The sequence below is a fragment of the Nilaparvata lugens genome, chromosome X (assembly GCF_014356525.2).
Source record: "Nilaparvata lugens isolate BPH chromosome X, ASM1435652v1, whole genome shotgun sequence".
Classification (NCBI taxonomy): Eukaryota; Metazoa; Arthropoda; class Insecta; order Hemiptera; family Delphacidae; genus Nilaparvata; species Nilaparvata lugens.
In genome coordinates this window covers 75,257,048-75,274,577 of record NC_052518.1, presented here as the reverse complement: position 1 = coordinate 75,274,577, position 17,530 = coordinate 75,257,048, and the positions used below count along the sequence as shown (strand labels likewise).

Here is a 17,530-nt window from a genome sequence, read left to right as displayed (position 1 = left end):
CGGTATATCAGCGTTTAAGGTTGTGCAACAGGCTAAAAAACTTTCTACTGGTAATATTTTACAAAGTTTTTCGATTTGTATACTATCAAGCTATCGAAATGAAAAAGTTTTCTCGGGAAATTATATTCCGATTATTACTTTTAAGATATGAGCACCTAAAGTTTAAATTTTCGGAACAAACCATTTCAATTTCGGTGAGAGATAAATTCATGAAGTTTTGAAGATAAATTCTTAATGGTAATTTTGATTGAATGAAACAAAAATTTCTTGAAAATATCAATGTTGCACAGCCCTCAAGTTTTCAACACAGGTTTAAAACACACTTGCACCCACTCTTACCATCTTTCCTTGAAATTTCTCGATGTTTTGTAGAACATATACCTTTCAAATTAACATATGAACTGGAAAAAAGAAATAATTCAAGGAATAAACTCACGAATCGAGAAATTTTAGGAGACTGGTTTACATAGAACCATTTCATTCACAACACACATTTGAAACCACCATGTAACATAGTACCTTTATCCTCATTTTTAATGTTTTTGATATTATTTTTATTTCACTGGAACAAGTCAATTTCACTCATATAATAAAAAACCTAATTCATAAATATAACTCATTAAGATCTCTCACTATAACTGAATAGCAATCTATGTAAAAATGTTTTAATAATTATAGCCGCTATAAAGAGTTATGTAGAAATACATACTAGAGAATACCACAAATTTGAACAGTTTATTGAAAAAAAATCAAATAAAATTACAATCAACCAGTTCCTTGATTTATGAGTTTTGGAACGGTTAAAATACTTCAGTATAAATAAGGCACCAGTTTGGAACATGTAAGCTATGGCGAGCTCTTAATTTTTAATCTGAAACAGCAATTATTCATAAGTGAAATACAATGTATACAAACTTAAATATTGATGCGCTATTCGCTAGTCTTCTTAAAATTCAACTACAACCGAGTGCTAAGGTTACTTAGCTCCATGATTGCATTATACACTATAACCAATACACTAATTATACGATATTTCTGTTTAATTGTTCGACTATGGTATTTAATCCACTTAGTCTTCACGTATTACGTTTACAAAATATTATTTGCTTTAAACTCCTTCATGCAATCAGTCTTTTGTTTCTCAATTTTGCAATTCTTATTCTAGGTTGAAAATTTAGATACAAAAAAATATAACGGATTCTTACAAGATTTATATTACAATTATCAACCTAATGCAACAAAACTGTCTAATTAAATACTGAATAGGCTTGTAGACTAATATTGTATAGTGAGGAGGATCGATTGCGGAAAAACAGTTCAGTAACACACTTTCAACCTCAGATTCTAATTTTGATATAATTAAAACTTTAATGTATGGTTCTCTTCAATGTCAAATTTGAATTTTTTGATATTTCAACCGTAACGTGAATGAAAATACAATATTGTTTGCTACTCAACAGGTTAGTGTCTAGGCCTATTATGCTGTTTGGTTTGCACGTGAATGGATTATTAGTGATCTCTCACCCTATCATGGATTCAACAAAGAGTGACAAGTTAAGGCTGAGCAAAGATTAAAAAAAACTTTCTACTAGTGATATTTTTCCAAGTTCTTCAATTTGTATACTATCAAGCTATCAAAATAAAAACGTTTTCTCAGGAAACATTTTTTCCGATCATTACTTTATGAGATATGAGCGCCTAAAGTTTCAAATTTTTGGGACAGAACATTTAAATTTCGGTAAGAGTTAAATCCATGAAATTTTGCGGATGAATTCTTCATAGTATTGTTGATTGAATAGAACAAAAATGTTCTGAAAATATCAATTTTTGAGAAAGTTAGCCTAATTTATCCTTAGAGTTTCATGAATTTATATCCTACCGAATTTGAAATTATCTGTCTCAAAAATTTAAACTTTATGCACTCATATATAGAAAAGTAATGTTCGAAAAAAATGTTTTCCTGAGAGAAATTTTCCATTTTGATAGCTTGATAGTATACAAATTGAAAATCTTTGAAAAGTATCAACAGTAGTAAGTCTTTTTTAGCCTTTGCACAGCCTTAATGTAGGCCTACATAGGTGATATAATAAATAATTTAGAGTGAATGGTACCTCGTTCTTGCGGGTGTTGCAATTAAGTAAATTTAAATGGTTTTGACAGTATGATTTTCTATTATAAAGTATTTTTTTTAAATAATAAAGTATTTTTCAAATATAGTATTCTTTATTGCATTTGTTGAATGTGACTGTATTTAAGAAATCTTTCCGTGAAATTTTATTTATCTATTATCTATCTATTTATTTTATCTAGCTATTTAATGTAATTACACAATAAATTAAAGATTTTTGTAGTTCATTTCTCAGTTTGAATGATTGTGGAGTAATTTAAAAGAATGATTGTTAATATAGTTAACGAATTCAATTTTCAATGTAGGCCTAGGTTTATTTAACTATGCTCTGCGGTGACGACCAATCAAAATAGTTACAATTCAAAACTAAAATATAACAAATTGAAACTATTTGGAATCTATATCAAGATTATTGATTATACAAGTATTGAAAGGAGAAAGTATAAAATTGTAAGATTGTGTATAATACGAGAAGAAATTATTGTTGGATTTGCATAGCTCCTATTTGCAATAGTCGCATCCGTAGTAGTGATGAAAGATCAAGCTTGTCTCTTGCGAACGATCCATTTGAAAGATTCCAATATCAATTTAGAAGCATTAATAAAAAATTGGCAAAAAATGTAAAATAATATTGTAAAAATGAATGTTGGCGCCATTTCTTGAATTTGACAGAACTGTTTGGATTCAAATGTTTGGATAGTGTATTGATGAACAAGGCTGTGCTAAATTTTAACATAGCTTTTCGCAGTATAGTTCACACTATCATAAAATTATTTATTATTGTAAGATTTTCTATTGTGATGTTGAGGATATTGTTGGATATCCGCGCTTAAGCTTGTACCTTTCTAGGTGTTTCACTGTAATGGGTATAAGTTTTATTTTTCTGGATATTTCGTGAAACAAATTAAAATGAATCTGATTTGATTAATTTTATTTTGAATTGGAAATTCAAAATTTCCCTTCTCTATGGCTGGTATTGTGTGGTTTAGTTAGTATTTGAATAGTTGAAGGAACAAAACAAGTGAAAAGTAAAATATAAAATAATATCCAACTTGAGAGTAGTATCCAACATAATTACATTATTATGAAATAAGTTTCACTATTGAGTTTTAGTTCACAATTGTTTATCATGAAATCAATTGTTTGTTACTATTTAATTCTAATTATAACAATATGCATAATCAAAATTATAAACTTTTTACAAAAGTTTCTTTCCAATTATATATTGAGCAATCAAAGTACGATTTATTAATGCACTATGGCAGAGGAGTATGTTGGTAGTTGTACATAATAGTTAATCAAGTTTGAGAATGTGTATAAATACTTCGCCTATCAAAAATATACCTACATGATTAATCAAAATACGTATTTTACAATATTTTACACGTATAATAAAGATATGTTTTCATGCTCATTGGTAAGATTATACAATGTTGCTCCCATAAATGAGCATGATAAAAATGCTACCGCTAAGAAGAAAGAACATCAAGACATATTTTATTTTCTTTGATTATTTTTTATAATAGATTACATTATAGTATAGGCCTAGTTTTATATAGTAAAATGTATAGTCGGACAATTTTCATTTTCTGAAATGTTCAGTGCAATTGTAAGTTCGAGAATAATACCTGAAACTACGTGGTCTCTACATGTAATATGGAAACCAGAATTTAACATAATATTTAAACTACTGCGATCTTCACTTAATTAAGTGCAGTAGCTTATATTTATTTTTTGTAAAGCTTTTTGTATTTTGTTTTTGGCAGATAAATAAATTCAATTCACAGCAATACGAATTAATATTCCTATGAAGATTTTTCCACACCAGGATTGTTGTTTAGCCAAGAAATTCTTCTTCTACCTAGACCCCTCTTTTCAAAAATCTTAGAAAATGTCTTGGAGTTTCAAAATTTCATAGTTTCAATTTTCAATGAAATAGCCTGTCTTAGCATCTCAGTTAACTCAACTGTCCAATTTTTTAAATTTGATACGCTCAACTGTACAAGTTTTGTCAATTTCTCAACTAATTTAACCTAAATTTACAAATTTTTATCGCTCTATCATTGAGTTCATATGTCGATGTGAATAAAAACGAATAATTTGAATAGAATATCAAGATTTTAAAAAATATTACTATAATGATTTTGATTAAAAACATCGATGTAATACTGTTATTTGACGGAACATTACATGAGAGACGGCAGATAGTTTTTTGATAAAAAATCAATCATGTAATGAGACTTTGAGACGCGAAAAATCCAAGCTTATCAAGTGTATCAGTTACTCTTGATATAAGCGCATCCTTATGCTTCCATATGGAAGTGTCCACAACACTGTTTTGTCGGAATTGAGTGCATGTCTTTTTGAGTGTCCTCACACAATCAGCTCTATAATGCTGGAGTTGGGCATCGCTAGTTTGTATTGCGTATGATGTACAACCAGAGCTCAAACAAGCAAGAGGAAAATGATTATGCAGTGTAAGTGCACGCTCAGGATTGTGAAAACACTTGACGTACTGATTTGGCTTGGTGAAATTCTTACTTCGATAAACGTGCTGCAACATATGCATATATTTGGGTATATCCTTGAACCAACCGTGATCATGCAATAGATCGTCAAGGAAATAGACATTTCTCACATTGTAAGACGCCCTAGTCTCGTTTTTGAGGGCTAATGCTTTCACTATAACAGTATTCATCAGTTCTCTCCAGTTTGAATACTGAAGTGGCATGATTACTTCATCAATATCAAGCAAAGCTATGTATTCGTAGGTGTAGAGATTTTTATACAGACAATCATTGTATGGTATGAGCTCATTTTGTCTTTTGTGATTGACCTTTTTCACAAGATAAAGATGTTGGAATCCAGGAATATTTGGTTGACCTCCAGGTAACGTCAAAGGTGTGACATCAACGCGATTCATTTTCTTGTAGTAGTTCAATACCTTACTGATATTAGGATGCACTTGGAGCTCATAGAAAAACACTTTGTCCGCACCAAGAATTCCAAGCAACTCTATCCACTCAACTAATCTCACAGAAAGATCATCGTGTAAAAAGTCTAAACCTTTGACACAAACTGCAAATCCCTTTTTCTTTGGAGGCTTATTATAAATCACTCTCAAACTGTTGGTGGCAATGTCACACACTTTTTCGACAACTGAAACAGACGCTGGAACTAGTTTGTGGTAGGGCTGAGGAATTTGACAAGCTATCAAGTAGGGTTGGAAGATTCCTTGCTTGTAGTTGCCCCACTTTTTATACCAAATATACTTGTACTCCATAACTTTAACAAAAACAGGTTCTTTGCGATTGTCAAACCAAAATTGGCAGTAGGTTTTAACAGTGGGTTCGATGCGATCGATCATGCCAAGAATTCTGACTGCTGGTCCTATCTTACTAAGTTTTCTGATGTCGTAGTAAGCTCCATAAAAATGAAATGTGCCATTTGATGTGCGTAAGCTCTGCCAGTAGACATTGTTGAATTCGAGTTCAAAAATACTGGGGTACTTTGCGCAAGTTTCGTTTTTATAGAACAAGCTTTTGTTTTTATTCTTGTTCCAATAGGCTATAGGCAGACTAGGCAGTCGTTGTTGAATATCGTCGATAAGCTGTGGCTCAGAACGTCCAGTAGCGGATTTGTCAATGAATGGCTCCAGATCGAGAAGTTGTTGGCTCCTCTCATTGGAGTCTGACAGTCGACTGCGGACCAATAGCAGTCGCTGTTCAGAGGGCTGCGATGGACCAAGGCTCTTCAGTTGCAGCACTCCCAGCACCAAAACTCCCCATGCGAATACCAGACACACTATACGTTTCATCATTCTTCCTCCTGCTCCCATAGCTAAAAAAAAAATTATTTCCAATACTTACAAAAACATTCACTGAAATATGTGGCACAGCTGGATCAACAACAACAAAAAATTATACAAAATATGAAGTTTGATAAGTAATCAAAGTCACTGACACAATAATGAACAAATGCAGAAAAAATAAAACATGAAAAACATTTTGTGGCCAGCGAAGGATGGAGTATCAGTTTGATGTATTTATTTTTCATTCATTCATTCTGTTCCTTCTTAAAAAATGTAACAGTACAGTATTCAGGACAAGACCTACTAACTCGCATCAATTATTGCACTCAAAATCAGTTTCATTAGTTGTTCAGGATATAAAAAAAGATAATTATATGCGTTTGTTGTTCTAGTTAAACTTATTGTAACTTTCATAAAGATAAAAATGTATTTTATGTGAAAATTATGTAAATGTATGTATGTAAAACAATGGATTTTATTGTATTTATATTATGGAAATAAAAAAGCTCCTTGTATCATCCAGTTGGATCAGGGCCGGCTCCAGGACGGTTTCTCGGGTGAAAGGGGGGGGGGTTCATGCCTGAAAATAAATTTTGTTTTGATGGAAGCTCTTTACCTACACACACCCCCCTCTCTACCATTTTTATCAACACTTGGATACTTTGATAATTGCATGATTGAGAAAAAAATATTTTTTCAACTATTGCTTGAATATATTTGTCTCAATTTATAAGGCCTGGGGTACGGCCTACCCCAGGGTACAGTACTATTTTATTCCTGGTCTACGTAAATGAGGTACTGAAATTGGAGCTAAATGGTGGGGAGACTTATTCTTTTGCTGATGACACTGTGTTGTTATTTGGGGGCAATACATGGCATAACGTTTATGAAGCCGCCACAAAAGGCTTCACCACATTAAAGAGATGTCTGGACATCAATTCCCTTAGTCTCAATATAAAAAACAAAGTACATAGCGTTTTCGAGAAACATTACTGTACATGAAATCACAAACTGTCTACTCAGATTACACATGAATTGTAATGTTAACAACCATGTAGTATGTGATTGTCCTGAAATTGAGAGAATAAGTCACTTGAAATACCTAGGGGTAATAATCGAGGAAGGTTTCAAATGGAAAAGACACATAGATTACTAATGCAATAGATTGGAATTTGTATCATATAAATTCTTTAAATTACGATCAGTATTGAAGGTAAATGAAAATGTTATTGTTTGCTATAGTTCAGTCGATACTGCAATATGGGTTAATAGTTTGGGGAGGTACCTTCAACTCTCACCTCTCTACACTATTTATTGATTGTCAAGACAATTTTAAATAGACCAATATTATACCCTTCAATGAGTGCATTCAGTGATCTGAAAGTCATGACTATCCGCCAACTGTATGTGCTTAACATCCTCAAATATTTCATGCAGCATTTATTTTATTTTTATTCTTTATTCAGTTTTTGGGGGGCGCGACAGTCGAGACCGACGACAGTCGAGGCCTGCGACGGTAGAGGACTGTTTTCCAGTCCTCTACGGTCGTAGGCCTCGACTGTCGGGGCTGTTCAAAAATTAAAGAGGCCTCAACTGTCGCCTAACGCAGGAGACATTTGAGGCCTCTTTTTCAGGAGTCCTCTACCGTCGGTGGTCTCGACTGTCGCAGGACTCTTCTGTCGTTTGCCTCGTTTGACATCGACCCATTTTTTTCCTCTCTTAGTATTGGGGCGCTACTCCTACTGGCGGACAAGTTCTCACTTATGCCAGTAGATTTCCACCAAGCTTAGGCTATTTGAAGTATTGAATAATAATGTAATGATAATCCTCAATCCATTCAGTTTGATTGTGCATTATAACTCTTACTTGTTAGGAATAGAAGTATTAATGCTATTATTGTTCAATTTTTTATTTTTTACTAAGGAATGCTATTTATTTGAATTGATCGTGGTGAATTGTCATTTGTGTTTTATAGTTAAATGTTTGTACCTACTTTGTGGAAATAAATTTGAATTTTGAATTTGAGACAAACTGAATTCTAGCTCATTGTAAATACAAGGTTCATTTTTGGAAATCTGAACCATTTGAATAATTTCTCAATGTTCAATAGGTGTTGAACAAATAAATTTGATGTAGCAAATGCTTGAAAGTAATCTTATTAAATTAATACTGTTGAATTTATAGAAAGTTGAAGATGAATGAGGTACAACAACCAAGCTCCTATAGGATTTTTAAGATTCATACAAAATTAAATTCAAGTACATCTTTTCATCTTGTATCAATCTCTATTCAGAGGCTGTTGATTATGTTTTATTATTATGAAAAAACAAGAAAAAGGATGTTTGAATTGGCAATAACTTTTGAATGGTGATTTAATCCATGTAATAGTGAGTTTAGAGGGAATCTGAGAGGTTACACTTTTCCACAACCTCTCCTCATTTTGACTTTATCAACTATATTACTTGACCAAAACATGAGAATGATTTAAATGCCTTTTTGAACATATACGCAATATTTTCAAAACATGGTGATAGTTGCTTTATTGTTGGAAATAATGAAGTTTTAGAATAGGAAATTTAACATTATCGGGTTGGAAATTATTAATCTCTTTTATCAGCACCAATGATCGCACCAAACGTCTCCTTGAATGACCTCACCATTTAGAGTCACACCCAATGAGAGAGAAATTGATAATGTTCTTTTTTATAATTTTACTGTTTATCAGTACTGTGATACAACAATGGATTTGTATTTTAATAGCATACAAATCAATCTTCTACAATCTTAGTTGTGTCAAGTTCGTTTTCACGTCTTTTCTCCAATTCTTAATATAAACCGTTCTTAAATATAACCGTGAAAAGGTGGAGTATTCCGTCAATTTTGTAGTTGAGTGGAAGAGTAGTCATTACCATTTAATCTTCGCCACCTAATCAAATAAAACAGTCATTTTATTCGAATTTTTTCACTTATTGAAAAGAACGTATGTACTTTTTGGAAGCACACAAATACTTCAACAGGAGAGAGAAAAACAACACAAGACAAACTCCCCACACAAAAGAGCTACAACATTTGAGACGAAGAATAATTTCTTATCATCGAGATAGTAAGTACAGTGTATATTAAAGACAGAAATCTTATTGGTTTGAAAAAAGGAGGTTGACTAACCCTGAAAAATTTGGCCATATATTTTTCAACCATACTTTTAGATCGCCTTGAAAAGTATAGAAGAATGAGCTCTGGTATGAGATGTATCCATACAAACTTATGGTCATCCTCATTTTTGATGTCGCTTCACGGGATATTTTATATGTCCATCAGAAAAGTCGAAATTAAGTGCAGAGAACAATTAATTTTCGTGTAACATGATATCGGGAACAGTCAGATTCTGAAATATTTCAAAATAGGAGCCGGGAAATTAGAGGAATATTTTATACAAAATTGAAGCTTACATAATTTCCTACAAGATTGATACATCAACTTTTTTCATAACTCCCATAGTTTTCGAGATATCCGCTTTTGAAGGTGTGACATTTTCTAAAAAACACGTTTGCTTCCAATTTTTTGCTATTTTTGGCTCTTGGAAAAAATCCATGCTGATCATGAGCTTTTAGAGCACTTTTACGCATTTTCCTACGACTGTTGCAGCAGCTTTAGTGTTGAAGTGTGAAATTTTCAGTTTTGCAACAATAGACCAATTGACAAAGGAATTTGGAGGGAGTGTTTTCAGCACAATTTTTGACTTTGCAGCTTTGTTGGGACTAGTCAGGAGGAGAAAATATCAGAAGTCCCCATCCCTACCCCATGTGCTAAAGGGATGAGGTTGATTTAAGTGTTGCATTTTTTAAGCTTTTTTGCTTCTAACCTTATATCTTGGGAACAATATGCGTTCAACCATCATGACTAACTACTCAAAAAGTAAGTTTGATCAATTCTCTACAATTTTTGTTCAATAAAGTTTTGTGATTTTTCCAACAGTTTTTAAAATATCCGCTCTTGGGAGTGTGGAATTGTCGAAATAACAGGTTTCTATCAATGTTTTGCTCTTACAGCTCTTTAAGCCATTTTTGGCTTATAACTGTCCAACAAAGCATTGTAAAAATTAATGCTCGTTGTAGGTTTGTAGAACATTGACTTATCTTCAATTTGATTTATTATTTTACCATTCAAAGTTCTCTTTTCATTGTTATAGCAGCTTTAATGTAGGGGGTGAAATTTCTAAGTTTGAATCAAGTGTAAACTCAGTGGTTCCATGGATGGGATGAAGACTTTTGCTATATTTAGGCCTACCTTCTAACTAGTCCCAATTGAGCTGAAAAGTCAAAAATATTCGGGTCCACACACCCCCTTAAAATTTCATTGTTAAATGATCAATATTATTGCAGCATTAAAAAGTCTACACCCTAAATTGAAGCTGCTATAACAATGGAAGGAGAACTTGGAATATAAAAAAATACATCAAATTGAAAATAATTCAATGCTTCACAAACCTATAATGAGCATTAATTTTTACAATTCATTGTTGGACAGTTATATTAAAAATTGTCTTCCAAACTTTTCCTTCTATAAGCCTTCCTTGATTGGACTATAATGCTAATTCACTTTATGGTATCCGGCCATACGAGATAGTAAAATTATATTATGAAAGAGATTTATAAAATTTAGGAGCCAAGAAAGCATAGACATTTTTAAACAAAGATGACGTGAATTTTCAGATTCTCTCTCAAACATCCAAAGCGTTCATCAATTATCTTTATTCAGTCGCTCGCCATTTTCCGAGTTTTCAATATTTTTGAAGTCTGAAGTCATCTTATAGCATATTAACTGACAAATTTAGAAAATTAGTTAAGGCTTGTTCAAGATAGGAGGTACCTACAAAATTTTAAACTCACCTAACAAAATTTTGATGGCGTTGTTATGAGGATGAAGAGTAAGTGATAAACCTTTTCGATCAACTCCAATTTAATCCAAGCACAAGACAATTAGATGAAGGTCTGGAAAAAATGTGCACGAGTTTCATGAAACTATTAATAAACTGACACCAATTGGGTTAATAAGACATTTCAATAAGATCAATGCATAAAATATGTAAATAACTCACGATTTGCCATTCCCGATTTCCTAGCATTTTCAATTCTAATGGCAAATTTGAAATACTCTTACCTCAATGTCAAGCTAAGTGTCTAGAATAACATTTACAACTTCATAAAAATATTTATTTTATGCTAATGAACACTTGTTGGCGTTGGAATATGTGTATATGTTTGACGCTTAATGCCGTCAAGCTGCGTACAGACTTGAGCGCCACGAACACACACATTTCATTTTTCATCAGCTGATTTATCAGTATTTGTACATAAACAATAATGTACAAATATAATAAGTGCAGCATCATCTATTTGGAACCGAGCAAAGTCTTTTTCTATTTTATATTTAAGTTGTGGTGCAAATTGGACAAAACAGAACAATCAGTTACAAAAAAATGAAGAAACATAATCAGGTCGATTAAGAAAACAGAACTATTGTTATTGATTGTTTTTTTGTATGTAATGGATTATTTTTATATATCCCTCAAATAGATTACAACTAGAGGGATACTATCGCACTGTTGTAATATTTAAAAAAATAATAAAAATAAAAATAAATAAAGTGAATGTTTTAAAATATCTGGATTGTACAGGATGGACCACGGTAAACGGAAGGTTTCGAACCAGTACTTGGCGGCTGTTGGAGGGGAAAACGCTCCCTCAAGGTCACTCGACTCCCCACAACCTGCCATCTAGTCGTTATCATGCCGCTGTGATCGAAACACATGTCTGCAAATAAGATATGACACATTTATAAAAAGTGGTGAATCAGAATTTGAAACTCCAAAGCCCAATAACGTCAGTTCTGTTTATAAACAACCCCATTCAGTTGAAAAAGAACTTCATCACTCATTAACACCGTCCAATTCTTCATTCTCTTCGAAAATGTGTGACTTTTCATCAGAAAACGTACTAAGTTGTTGATAGTCCACTGGCTTCAACTTTTGGGTACTGATTCACCACTTTTTATAAATGTGTCATATGCAAACACGTATTGAACTCTCGACCACAGCGGCATAATAGAGACTAAATGGCAGAATGTGGGGTGTCGAGTGACCTTGACGGCGCGTTTCCCTCTCCACCAGTCACCAAGTAACAGAACTAAGTAAATTTTCAAAAACTATGTTGTTAAAAGTGATTTTTTGTGAATGAAACAACTTACACAAAAATTAATACCTTAGAAAAATCTCATTATAATAAGTAGGCCTACAATAAATTATTCAAAACATAATGTATTCAAAATGTCATGAATTCATCCGTAACAAATAAAAGTTTGAGATATGTTTCAAAAATTTTAACTTCAGGCGCTTATATCTCAAGAAGTAAACTTTGGAAGATCATACACACCAGTGAAAAGTTTTTGAAAGCCTGTTGCACAGTCTAACATATTATTATTTTACAATATATCTTTAGCTGAAGATCCTCATCTATTCACTTTTTACCATGCATTTATTTGGCATAGGCTACTTAATTATTTTGAGTTTATTATTCTATTATATTTAATCAATGTCGAGCTCATCTTTATTCGATTTGTAAATGCTCAATTTTTTAGTTAACTTTTGCAATATTTAACAAATACTTGATTTTTAATTGTATTAAATTCAATCAACTTTCAAGAGTGAATTGTTTTAGGAAATACATTTCCAACCGAATTGTTCAATTGTTGATTATCTCAATGAGTTGATGCTGGCTATTCATTATCACATTTCTTTGCAATCAATTTCTTGCAATTTTCCTCAATATATTAAATAAAATATCACACATATTTAAATTTGTCTCATAGCTCCATTTCTTCGGCAGTTGACTTACTGAAAATCATCAACATTTTTGATCTTGAAATTGTTCACCAACTCCAGAACATATACACATACTTCCTGCAGCATTGATAAATTTTACCACAGTATGTCACATACTACTACAGCTTTCTACAGTTGTGCTCAAGTTATTTAGGAGATTTCTACTATCCGATGCTCTCATTTGAATACAGTATATCAACAAATATACTATAATAAAGTGTAAAAAGGTAAGTCCTTGGCCTCGAATGATAAATAAAAAGGTTTCAAATGAAATGCGTCATCATTGAATATGAGCATTGAACCAGGGAGGGACGTTGTGAAGGCAACTTTGTACCCATTATTTAATATCCTAGAAAAACGGCAGGGTTATTTCTTGGCCACTACAGATCTCGGACTTCGGGCTTGATGCCAGGTGTCGTTTTTTTATCACATCTAAACAGTAGTTTAAATAAGAGTTCTCTTTATTTAAATTTTTCAGCAATTAAAGATAAATTATCATAGCTTACCAAAGAAACTGTAGAACTTTCAAAAGAAGAGGTAACCACCTAACATCACACAGCTGCCAGATATAGTATAGTAAGGTAGGTACCGGTAGCCTAGTTGAGCGTATAATGTAGAACCTAGAAAAAAGTTAAATATGAGTGGAACATACACTGTAACATTGTAAAGCATCAAATAATGAAATATTAGTTCTTATGAATAGGAAAAAGAAGAAAAATTATGACGTTGGACTCAGATAGTGCAAGATAGGGTTCTGAAATTCAGAACTTCTGGATTTCGGAAAGCAAGATTTATTGTGACACTATAAGTGAAAACATAAAACATTGAGTAGAATTTAATTTCAGTATTCAAGAACTCTACAATTTGAGGTAAGGGTCTACATGTTGGATTGAATCAATTTAATAAATTGTGCGATTTAATATGAAAAATTAGTTTAACATTTAAATTTGTACCATGTACAATAAAGTGGTGCTTATTATAAAAGCAATGCTGAGCACAATACAACACTGATCTTATATCAAGTAATCTTGATATGATTTGAGTATATCTTAATTCAAATAGTGATTTTGGGGGCTCTGAGGTTAGTAGATAGAAACTAAGAGTTTGGACTGACTTTTTTGCTCGAAATCCCCTCCCCCCTCTCCCCCCTCGTCCATCCCACCTCCCCTTCCCCCCGACCGCAGGGTGGGGGGTGTTCTAAAAATAGATTTCCCCTTCCCCCTGCCCAGTGGAGGTGAGGGGGATGAAAAGAGAGAGATATATCTTTCTCTCTCTCTCTTTCTAAAAATGGATTTCCCCTTCCCCCTGCCCAATGGAGGTGAGGGGGATGAAAAGAGAGAGATATATCTTTCTCTCTCTCTCTTTCTAAAAATAGATTTCCCCTTCCCCCTGCCCAGTGGAGGTGAGGGGGATGAAAAGAGAGAGATATATCTTTCTCTCTCTCTCTTTCTAAAAATGGATTTCCCCTTCCCCTTCCCCAGTGGAGATGAGGGGGATAGATATCTCTCTCTCTCCCCCCTTCCCCTTCCCCGAGGGAAAAATTTCCCTTTGAGAGGGAAAAATTCCCTTGCTGACAGATTGAAGTGAATCCTTTTTGCTATACTGTCAGATTAAAGTGAATCCTTCACTCTACATCTAATGCTATACTGACAGATTGAAGTGAATCCTTTTTGCTATACTGTCAGATTGAAGTGAATCCTTTTTGCTATGCTGACAGATTGAAGTGAATCCTTTTTGCTATGCTGACAGATTAAAGCGAATCCTTCACTCTACATCTATACTGACAGATTGAAGTGAATCCTTCACTCTACATCTATACTGACAGATTGAAGTGAATGGTAGATGAGGGAAAAAAATCCCTTTGAGAGGGAAAAATTCCCTTACTGACAGATTGAAGTGAATCCTTCACTCTACATCTATACTGTCAGATTAAAGTGAATCCTTTTTGCTATGCTGTACTAGTGAATCCTTCACTCTAATGCTATACTAGTGAATCCTGAGAGAGAGGTCAATGATCTAAGTTCTTTTACATTTTTTATCTGTAATATCGTACAAGCATTTCCAAAGTTCATCGGAATTTTTAACAACAGATAATGTCGAATCATTTGTACAATCATAATGTAGATGTCCGCTGTCTAGTATATCTAGCAGTTCGAATATTTCAGATAAAATCGGAAAGTGTACATTTTCTGTTTTTGTTAACGGTAAATCAACATCTTGACATCCTGTTGAAAATTTGATATTCTTAGCAATTGAATCAAATTCGTTAAATGAAATTCCCATCAAGAGACGAGTTAATTTTTTGAATTTTGAAAAACCATAACACTGCATGTTAATGGCTTCCCACATGTCTCTGATGAGATGCACGTGTTGTTGAAATTGATGAGATGCATGTGTTGTAGGGGCTCGTGCCTCGATAAAAAGATTGCAACACACGCGTTGTTGACAGCTCTAGCTCTAAGCAGCTACTAAACTAAAAGTGAGTAGGATATTGGAATGAAAAATCATTTGAAGGTAGAAAACGTTTATTTACACATTTCACCAGCAGCACAACTATTCATAATTCCATCTTCAATTCTAATTAGCTTATCTATACACAAATTATGAGGATGATAATAACATAGATAGTCTCTTATGTCATTTAAATTAACCATGCTTAGAAAAATGTCTTTCAATTGTTTCGCCAAACTATAATTTTCACGAGTTGATTTCCTAATTGCACTTTCACACTCATCATACCAATCAATACAGTTTTTCAACCTCACTTCCAACTCGTTGTCAGCAGCCAACCACTTTCTCGGATCCATGATAAGCGAATGAACAAAACTAAGTGTATGCAGGAACTATTATAGAGTAATTAAGTGGTCTTTCTTCATTAATTGTCGACAGACAACATGTACATGCTTTATGCAGTCTCAATGCATGCATGCAATAAACACACTGAATCTCTTTTCCGTTGTAGAAGAATCCATAACAAGCAAAGTTTCTTTTCTGTGAATTCGTGTACATCGGCGCCATTTTCATACTTTGCATTCGATTGTTTTTGCACAAGAAATTATTTGTTTGATACATATTTTTAAACAACAAAGAATTATAATGTTGGGCAGAGAACAAAGCACAGCAAGCATCTGGTCTATTTTTATGAATGTTACACACAGCATAACACCATGAACTAGTGAAAAAGCTGAAATCGGGTTTTGGGTTTTCGAGCAAAAAAGTCAGTCCAAACTCTTAGTTTCTATCTACTGAGGTTCTGTTCTGAAACTTTTCTTTATCTGAACAACGTCTTTGGAATGAAAACATTTATTTTAATGAATAAATAAAGAAAACCCATTCCATCATAAACCAAGAATCGTTTATCTGTCATTTAAATCTTACATTTGCGATATTTGGAAGATTTTGCAGGAATTGAATATTGTGTCTTTCTATTTCTAGAATAACATGAAAGGTAAAAGGGGATAGTCCCTTATAGGCCTACTGTAATATTATTGTTATGGACCATAACAATACTGGTGATAGCAGACTTTGTAGAATTTTTTTAGTTGTTTATAAAGTTTATTATTCTTGAACAGTTATTTATATTAGTTAACGTAAGCTTGTGATAATTCTGTGTAATTTATTAGGTAGTTATCAGTTTCTAGTTTATCTCTGTGTGTTATAGTTTTGTAAGTAATAAATCTAATCAGTATGAATCGCCTCAAGTGTTTTATTAGTGCAAAAACTCGTAACATTATGTACAACATGTATGCACGGTCAAGTCGGTGGGATGCATTGTTTCCAAGAGTATTAGAATCGTGTATGCAAAAAATGTAACTTTCAAATCAGCTTCATTCTTGAAGCACAAGGGTAAGGAATTGGTATTTTTGATATGATTGTTTACCTCCTAACTAGTCCCAACAAAGCTGTAAAGTAGCTGTAAAGTCAAGAATTATGTTCCAAGCATTCCCTCCAAATTTGTTCATCAAATGATCTACAGGTGGTATTGTATTGTTTTTATCTACTCTTTTGAATTGATGAGAGTTTAAATGCTGCTCCCTCAGCAGATGAGTCCTTCATCAAGCAGTAGCAGACTAAAGTGTGCAACGCTTTTGTCACCTCGACTATCCTGGCCGGCCTCATCAATAAATACATTCTATAAACCTTAATTATCATTGAAAAAAATTGATAATCGATTAGTTCCTTAATAAGGAATAAAATTATGAATCATTATTATAATATAATAATTCATATATTTATTATAATTATAAAGGTGCGCACAGACTTACATGCCATTAACACGCGAATTTCACTTTTCGTAAGCTGATATTATACTAATTATATATATCCTACTGTTTCTGAACAAATATAGATATAATCAGCTTGTGAAATGAGAGTGTTAGTGGCGCATAAGTCTGTACTCACCTTTATAGTTATTATAATGACTATAAACTCAATATTTTTCGCTAATCCATGAAATGAAACAAAATATTACGTTTTCATAGCGTGATGTAAAAGTGGAAGTGAGGATAAAGCTTTTTGGAAGTACAGGGAATTTGAATGGACTGTTGCCAACAAATTGGGTATCTGTATTTCTGAACGTGTATGATTACTGGGACACACATGTACTTTACCAGGTGCACTGAGCCTTACGATATTCGCTCTCTATTGACCAAATTGTTTTAACGGTTCTCAGTTTAACAGTAAAGTTAGCAAGAGTTTCAACGAACGTTCA

General features: G+C 33.0%; 1 protein-coding gene across 3 annotated transcripts in view; it reads right to left on the bottom strand.

Annotated features, from left to right (window-relative positions):
- Window positions 1-716: 716 nt before the first annotated feature.
- Window positions 717-17,530, bottom strand: part of LOC111060931 — a 29,821-nt gene continuing 13,007 nt past the window's right edge. For all 3 annotated transcript variants that reach the window (XM_039441627.1, XM_022348622.2, XM_039441628.1), the window contains 3 exons: window positions 13,326-13,439; window positions 10,829-10,930; window positions 717-5,968 (listed from right to left, as the gene is read on the bottom strand). In XM_039441627.1, coding sequence (XP_039297561.1) covers window positions 4,356-5,966 — 1,611 coding nt within the window. In that variant the 5' untranslated portion in view covers window positions 5,967-5,968; window positions 10,829-10,930; window positions 13,326-13,439 and the 3' untranslated portion in view covers window positions 717-4,355. The remainder of the gene's footprint in view (window positions 5,969-10,828; window positions 10,931-13,325; window positions 13,440-17,530) is intronic.